At 37.6% G+C, this 8,633-nt stretch overlaps 1 protein-coding gene across 1 annotated transcript; it reads left to right on the forward strand.

Moving 5' to 3' along the window:
- Window positions 1–2,314: 2,314 nt before the first annotated feature.
- On the forward strand, window positions 2,315–4,919 carry LOC106514399 (zinc finger protein 239-like; the record flags this gene model as incomplete). Its single annotated transcript, XM_014003658.1, has 1 exon — window positions 2,315–4,919. A coding segment is annotated over one exon (1,026 nt), but the record flags the coding sequence as incomplete, so codon positions are not given.
- Between the last annotated feature and the right edge of the window lie 3,714 nt (window positions 4,920–8,633).

Here is an 8,633-nt window from a genome sequence, read left to right on the forward strand (position 1 = left end):
CTTGTACATTGTTTCTCTTGGACAACATCACACTCACAATTAATTTCTTGACTTGCTCACTGTTATTGGAAAAAGTTGTAGCACCAGCATAAAATGCCTGTTCTAATCTCTAAAACCAAAAGCCAGAATGGTGAATAATAGATACCTGAAGAATTCCCTCCACTGTTCTTCTGATGTGGTCACTGGATTTGACACCCTCCATCTCCCTTGTGGCCAAAACCCGGTTCACCATCTTCCAGTCAAGAATGTAATGGACTGTAACAGTGATGTAGTGTGTGTTGGTCCTCTCTTCTGTCCAAAAGTCTGTGGTTACTGCCTGGTCTTTAGTCTGCATAAAAGAAATTAGCTATATTGTTAGTAACACTTAAAGTATCTTTATGTAAAACAGATGACAATTTTAAAATAGCAGGGGATTAAGTAATTCAAAGTAAATCTAGTGTTAGGAAATTTATAGATAGTATGACACCAGAGTAAAGTTTTTGTATTATATAAAAGTACAGCGTGACGTACCTGACGAAGCTCTTCCATGACCAGTTGTTTTATTTTCTCAAACTCTCCTTCAACGTGATGGGAGACTGTGCGTGCACACAGCAGTATGTCCTCCACCTGAACGTTGCTTCCATATTTGGCTCCAATGTCGAGCAGCTCCTGTGCAACGCTGATGAAGCCTTTCCCCTCTACTACAGCAAAMGGTCTTAAATCTTGGCTGCACATGCGAGCAATTTTGTTGGTCAGACGCGACTTCACACCCGATGGTAATTTGCGCTTGACAAATGAAGATATGCTTGGCTGATTTTTCCCGGTATTTACCTTGCAGGTGTGCCTTTTGAAACTGCTCGTCCCCGACTCACTACTGTACTTGACTAAAACTAAGCACGTCTTACAAGCGGCATACAGCGTGTTAACACCGTCACACTCAACTCTCACAAAGTTCTGTAATATTTRCGACTTTCCTGCTAATTCTGTGAACTTAATAGAAAGATCGTTACTTCTGACTTTGCGTTGCAAATCAMCTTTAACCACATCGGTTTCTCCGCTCGTGTTTCCTCCCTCCATTGTTGCTGCTCTTTATTCYGGCGGAAATCAGCGGCCGGAAGTACCATTGCCTTCTGGGTTATGTAGTTTTTTAACTCGTGTTACAGTGCAAGCTGGTGGACAGAGGACTACAAAATGGCGACGCCTGTTCTATTTTTTTTTGTCATGACAAATTGTTTCCCGCTCCCGTCTGCTCCCGTTAACTTTTGATCCTGTACCGTCCAAATCACGTGAGTAATAGTTAAGTCAATTCCCATCCCACAGGAATCCCGCGGGAATCACGTGACCCATGGGATTCCCGAAAAAATGTCAGCCTCTATGATGCATTCAATTACACCTCGGAAATGCGGCCATCGGTACTGAAATAGCCTGTTATTCATCAATAGAGGCTGAGTTATCAACAAATTTCACTGCTGACTTATTCTTAAGCTTATAAAGATCCACCATGTTCATTTTCAAGTGATTTTACTTCAGCATTATGGTGAAATAAATTCTGACAGATCTCCACTCTATCCTATACACGCAACATTTAAGAAAACTATAGGAAAAAAATAGAGGCATCGTTATCAGCAAGTTTCACTGCAGACTTGTTGTTAAGCTTGTCAAGATTGAGTGTGTTTGTTTTCAAGTGGTTTCACTGTTTTATTGTGTAATTCAGGGGTAGACAGAAGGATTTTTTTCAGGTTGTCCGCTGGACAACCTCCTCCTCCTGTTTGAAAGAGACCAAAAATCAACATCCATAAGATTTCTGCTTACAGGTCAAACATTTTATTTCGGTTGTATCCATGTGTTTGATAATTTTATCAGGTATTTGTGGCCATAAAGAATATTTCTTCCTCTGCACGTAAACTATTTTAAACTTTGATTTTTTTTCCTTTTCCCCCAGACCACCAACACATCTGCAAAACCATTTCTGTTCATGAGCAACCAGAACCTCTACGAGTTAAAGAAGAACCAGAACCTCCACAGGTTAAACAGGAACCTGAGGAACCAGAACCTCCACAGGTTAAACAGGAACCTGAGGAACCAGAACCTCCACAGGTTAANGGTTAAACAGGAACCTGAGGAACCAGAACCTCCACAGGTTAAACAGGAACCTGAGGAACCAGAACCTCCACAGGTTAAACAGGAACCTGAGGAACTAGAACCTCCACGAGTTAAAGAAGAACCTGAGGCACTAGAACCTCCACAGGTTAAAGAGGAACCTGAGGAACCAGAACCTCCACGAGTTAAAGAAGAACCTGAGGAACCAGAACCTCCACGAGTTAAAGAAGAACCTGAGGAACCAGAACCTCCACGAGTTAAAGAAGAACCTCAGGAACCAGAACCTCCACAGGTTAAAGAGGAAGAGGATGATCTCTCCATCAGTCAGGATGAAGATCAGCTTGAAATGAAGCAGGAAACCACAACCTCAGTTGTGACAAGTTGTATCAAGAAAAGTGATCAGATGGAACCAGAACCAGACAAAGACCCGGTCCTCTCTGAGAACAGAAGTCCCACCAGCGATACGGACATCTCTGCAGAGACTGAGACTAACCCTGAAGCAGATCTGGAGTCTTTTCAATGTGACAAATGTGGGAAAAGTTTTAAGAATAAATACCACCTAAAGGATCATCACAGTGTCCACACAGGTGTGAAACCATATGTCTGTCAGCTCTGTGGGAAAAGGTTCAGAGTAAGTAGTTATTTACCAATCCACATGAGAATTCACACTGGTGAGAGACCATTTTCCTGTGACACATGTGGGAAAAGTTTCTACAGCAATGGTCACTTACAGGACCACAAAAAGAGTCACACAGGTGAGGGGTATGTTTGTAAAACTTGTGGGAAAAATTATTCAAGCTCTTCTGCATTACACAACCATCAGTCCGTTCACACAGGAGAGAGGCCCTTTAGTTGTAAACTTTGTGGGAAACATTTTAGAATTAAAGAGAAATTGGGCAGACATATGAAGATCCACACCGGGGAAAAACCATATTGCTGTGGGACTTGTGGGAAATGTTTCATAGATACCTACAAATTAAGGCTCCACACTTTGGTCCACACTGGTGAAAAACCACATTCTTGTAAAACGTGTGGGAGATGTTTCGCTACAACGGGGACCTTAAACACACACATGAAAACTCACACGGGTGAGAAACCATTTGCTTGTGACAAATGTCCAAAACGTTATGCTAATAAAAGAAGTATGGTAGAGCACATGCAAAATCACGTTTTCAATAAACCGTATGCTTGTGGTCAATGTGAAAAGCGTTATTGTTTTAAACAAGCTTTGTTGTACCACATAAAGAGACACCATACATAAGTAGGATGTTTGTGACAGATGTTCACACAGGAGAGAAGCCAGATCCTTGTGGATCCTGTGGAATATTTTAATTACAAAATGATGTTTCCAATCCCACCTGAGAATGTTTTAGTTTGCAAAGGTTCTTGTTCTTCACATGGGAAAACCTGCAGAAATCAGCTGTAGTTTTAGTTTTTATTAGGGGTTTCCCAATACAACTTTTTCACTTCCAATACGATACCAATATTGAAACTTTGAGAATTGGCCGATACCGATATTGACCCGATACAACTATCCATGCTGGATCCAAGCGCTGCTGATAGAGAAGCTGGAGCGGACTGGTAGAACGGACTGCTTCTATCCCTGTGCTTATCTGAGATTTTAGATGCAGGCCGATAAAATCAGAAAGTTGTTTTTTTGGCTGATATCGGACCAATATCAATATCGGATCAGGACACCCCTAGTTTTTAATTCTTTGAACAAGTGCTGCTTTTTTCAGAAGATCTGTATCTGAAGGATGGATCCAAAGACTTGTCCTCAGGCATTCTGCTGAGACAATCTGGGTTTTTAAATAGGAGCTGAAACTTTTCTGGTTTTATTTGAGAAAATTATTTAGATTTTCTTTGGGATTTTTTTTTTTTGTGCAAACAATTAATTTTTTTAAATGAGTTTTGTTTAGTTAATCTGCCATGTCTTTTTTATAGTCTTGTAGAGAACTCTGAGCAGTCGTCCTTAACTTTCTGCTGTCTAAATGAAAAACTTTGATTTATTTTGATAAGTTATTTTCAGAGTTTTTGTCTGACGGTCAAAATCACTGATTTCCTGTTTGTTCTACAGGAAACAAGGTCAGAGCTGCAGATTATCTGAGGTTTGACTTGAAATATTTAGATTTTTGTTTTTATGACCTTTCTTCTGGAGTTTATTTCAGTAACATTTATTCATTTTACTGTTTTGGGGTTTTTGATAGGGCTGCAGCAAACAATTATAATCGATTATTTTAAATCGCACAAAAAACAGTTTGGTGTTCCAGAACTGTTTCTATAATATTAAATTGTAATGTATAAATAGGTAAATATTTGTACACAAAAATCTACACAAATGTGCTACATTCTTAAAGTCTGTTCATATTTTCTTTGTGTTCAACTGTTTTATTGTTTTAAATGAGCTTTTAAATCTGTCATTGCATGTCATTATTTTTAAGTGCTTTGTTTCAACTGTGGCTGGTGTTTGATGATGATGAAGATGATGATGATGATGATGATGATGATCTCCATGAGCTTTGTAAAATGTGTCCTGAGGGAAGAGTGTAACCTGAAATATAAGTGTGAACTATCATAGTGAAGTCTTTATCTTGGATCATGTACTCTTATGGACTCTCTGAACAGGGTTCCTGCAGGTCCTTAAAAAGTCTTAAAAGTCATTGAATTCATCTATTCAAAAATAAGTCCTTAATTAGGTTTAAAATGTCTTAATCAATCTTTCAGAGGTCTTAAAAAAGTTAACACATTGTACATAGGACGATTGTAGGTCATTTCAAATATTAAAATTGGTAAAAATTATTTTTAAAAAATATTTCCCATTTGACATCACTTCCTGTTACTTCACATGCAAATATCTCAACAACTGTCCGTCTGAGCAGCGTGAAATTTATTTTCTAATATGCTAATGTCTTTACAAAAATGCACTAATTTTTCTTACAAAAATTGACGTCACTTTAAGATTTCACCTCGAGCAAATTGGGGTTAAGACCCCATGTGGGTCCTAAAACTCCTAATTTTGGGTCGTTAGAGGATTTCCAGAAATTAAATGAAGTTTAAAACTGAATGCTAAGAATGTTTTTGCAACGGTTGGAAATGGATCAAAACAATTTGTCTGTTAGCAATATTTTATTACTTAAACAAAAAATACTTTGTTTTATGAGTTTCTGCCAGTTTGTATTTTATTTTTTGTCATTTGTGTTTATTATGAAATTGGTCTTAAATTTAAATTCACTTGGCATTAAAAAGGTCTTAAATTTAATTTGCCTTAAACTGTAGGAACCCTGTTCATGGACGCTGTCATGTCTGTGACATCATGTTAAGACAGCTGATTATTACAAGAACTCAATAAAAGACTTGTTTTATTTGTAGTTTTAAGACAGTTTTCATTCAGAGACAGTAAATTAAAACCTAAAGTTTAGTCATTAAATCAATACTATAATTAACTATCCGACACAACAAATCATGAATGAAAATTGTTGCCAACACTTTTTTATTGATTAGTTGTTGTAGCTCTAATTTCTGTCAACTTGTGTGAAATGTATTTTTAAATGAAACCTGTCTGTCAGGACTTTCCTGTAAACATTTGTCTTTTAAGGATTTTTATATTTTATTCCTGAACAAATAAAAGATGAAATGATTAAAAAGAACTGGATATAAAAACATTTGCTCTCTTTAAGACTCCAACCTGGTGGTAAATTTATTTACTGCATATTTCAAAGCTTCATTTACTTTTTATATAATTACTTTTGTTTTACAGTTTTTCTCAGTTCCTAAAACACTAAACCCAGTTGTTTGAACCAAATGTTCAGCTCCTTGAACCCATTTATTAAAATGGCCASTCTTTTGTCAGAACTTTAAGCACGTTTCATCCAGTTCGACACAACATGCAGACCTGTTTTCACTAAAACACATTTTGCTCTTTAACATGGTTCCACAATGATCAGCACAGGTAGCAACAGTGAGACACAAATGAAGCACTACTGTCTGATCTGAAACACAACAACTCAAAACAGACCACACACACATGTCTAATGATGGGAACAAACCAGTACAACCAGTACAAGCAGCCCTGCTCATTGAAGCTTCMCTATAGAAACAATCACAGAGGAAAATACTCTAAATATTTATACTGTAAAGTACTGGATGTACTTTTGTTGGTGTAATGGATTTATACACTTACATAAAAACAGTATATAACTATATACTGTATATATAATTTATTTATAGTCTACACACTCATGCAACATATAAACTGGAGGTCCCACAGCCACAGTGAGAGTCACCACCTCAGATACTGGGACATCCTGATCCAGACTGACCAGCTGGACATGGTGGTCCACAACCATGAGGAGAAGGCAGCAGTGATAGATGTGGAGATCATCAGTGACTGAAACACCAGGAAGAAGATGAAAACCAGGAGGAAATAAAGAAGTTATGGACTCAAAGCACCAGTAGTCCCAGTGGTCACTGGAACACTTGGTGCTGGGACCCCCAAACTAGAGGAGTGACTTGAAGAGATCCCAGGAACCTCAGAGATCTGAACAGAACCTGAAAGTCCAGAGCTCTGAGGACCTGACTTTGAGATGAAGTGAAGAAAACAGATACAAGTTTATAATGTTTGATTTTTTTACTACAAGTGCTAAACTGGTGTTTAGTTTAGGAAATGTCTTTTACTTTGTGAACAATAAAGATTATTTAACAAGCTTCATGATCTTAGTTTGTTTTTCCCTGTGTGAACTGACTGCTCTGTACTTTGTTGTTTTCATTTCTTCCAGGTCTGATTCAACAACTTTGTTTGGTTTTGTACAAAGTTTAAAGTATTTTGAGGCTGTAGTTTGGTTTTAGTCAGAGGTTCTGTGAAAGTGAGAACTGGGTTTTGTGTTTACAGTTTAGAGAAATGGATGGAGGCTTTCAAGAAATGTGGTTTAGTAACTGAGAAAAACTGATTAAACTAGACACTGCATAGCAGTAACACAATGACCCCGCACGCACAAATGCACCASAACTCAGAAGTCTTTATTCCTAATAAATGTCATGCTACTAGGTGCATCCCAAAATTGTGGTGGTTTTGGTGCGAGCCTTTTTGATTTTGTTTTTCATCTGTATTATGTTTAATAGTTTTTGAGCAATAACCATTTTTGTGTCCAGATACCCCTTTTTCATCTAACAGGGTTCCTACAGTTTAAAGCAAGTTAAATTTAAGACTTTTTAATGCCAACTGAAATTAAATTTAAAACCAATTTCACAATAAACACAAATGATAAAAAAATAAAACTGTGGCAGAAACTCATGAATGAAAGTATTTTTGGTTGAAGTATTCAAATATTGCTAATAGACCAATTGTTTTTATCCATATCTAACTGCTTTTCATCAAACATTGTAAAAACATTCTTAGCAGTCGGTTTAACGACACAAAGTTCAGCGTTTCAGGACCCACAGTGGGTCTTAGCCCCAGCTTGCTCTAGATGGAAAATTAAAGCACCTGTGACATCAAAATTTGTAAGAAAAGTGAATGCATTTTTAAAAAGACATTATTAACATATTGTAAAACAAATTTCACATTGCTCAGATGGACAGTTGAAATATTTGCAGCTAAGTAACAGGAAGTGATGTCAAAGGGGAATGTCTTCATGTGAATATTTAAAAAAAATAAATGTTACTAATTAATTTAATATTTGAGATGCATTAAATGATGTCGCTATTGATTGCATCCTATGCAATCAATAGCGACATCATTGATGATCCTAACCTGTCCTAGATGCATCTTATTTACAATGTGTTCACATTTTAAGACTTCTGACAGATTGATTTAAGACATTTTAAGGCTAATTAAGGCCTTATTTTTGGATTAATTCAATGACTTTTAAGACTTTAAGGATCTGCAGGAACCCTGATATAAATTAGGCGTCTGGGGTGGGGGGCACCGATTGGTGGGCCTGATGGATTGAGTTTCATCAGAGCTAAACAACAAAAGAAATCTGAAGCTTCTATGTTTAACAGTTTGAGTTAAAAACATTTTTGCATGTCCTGACACCCCCTCTTTGAAAGGAGCCCCCTCCTCAAACATGGGGTCTATCATAAAACCATTGGCTGGTGCAGTGTAGGTCAGACTCATCTACAGTCCTGACTCATTTCATGTTGATCGGTGCAGCTGTTTTTGTGCTACGGTTGACCAAAAAAATCACTGAAAAAAAAACTGTATGAAAACAAAAGGAAATAAATAGTATAGGTCTTCTGGACGGGTTCTTCTCTAATGAAACGTTTCGTCTCTCTTCCAAGAGACTTCTTCAGTCAGAGTTTCAGGCTAAATTCAGGCTTTTGAGTCCTGCCTCCATGTGACTGATACTCACATCACATGGCTATCGTTCACACCTAGGTGAGGGATGTCATCATGGAGACGGATGAAACTATGGTCTCTTTTGATGTTACATCGCTCTTCACGTGCGTTCCTGTTGATAAGGCAGTGGATGTGATCGGTGCAAGATTAAAATCAGACACCACTCTCAGCAGCAGAACCACACTTTCCACAGAACAAGTGTGCCAACTCCTCAAAC

Source organism: Austrofundulus limnaeus, unplaced genomic scaffold, assembly GCF_001266775.1.
Source record: "Austrofundulus limnaeus strain Quisiro unplaced genomic scaffold, Austrofundulus_limnaeus-1.0 Scaffold1, whole genome shotgun sequence".
Classification (NCBI taxonomy): Eukaryota; Metazoa; Chordata; class Actinopteri; order Cyprinodontiformes; family Rivulidae; genus Austrofundulus; species Austrofundulus limnaeus.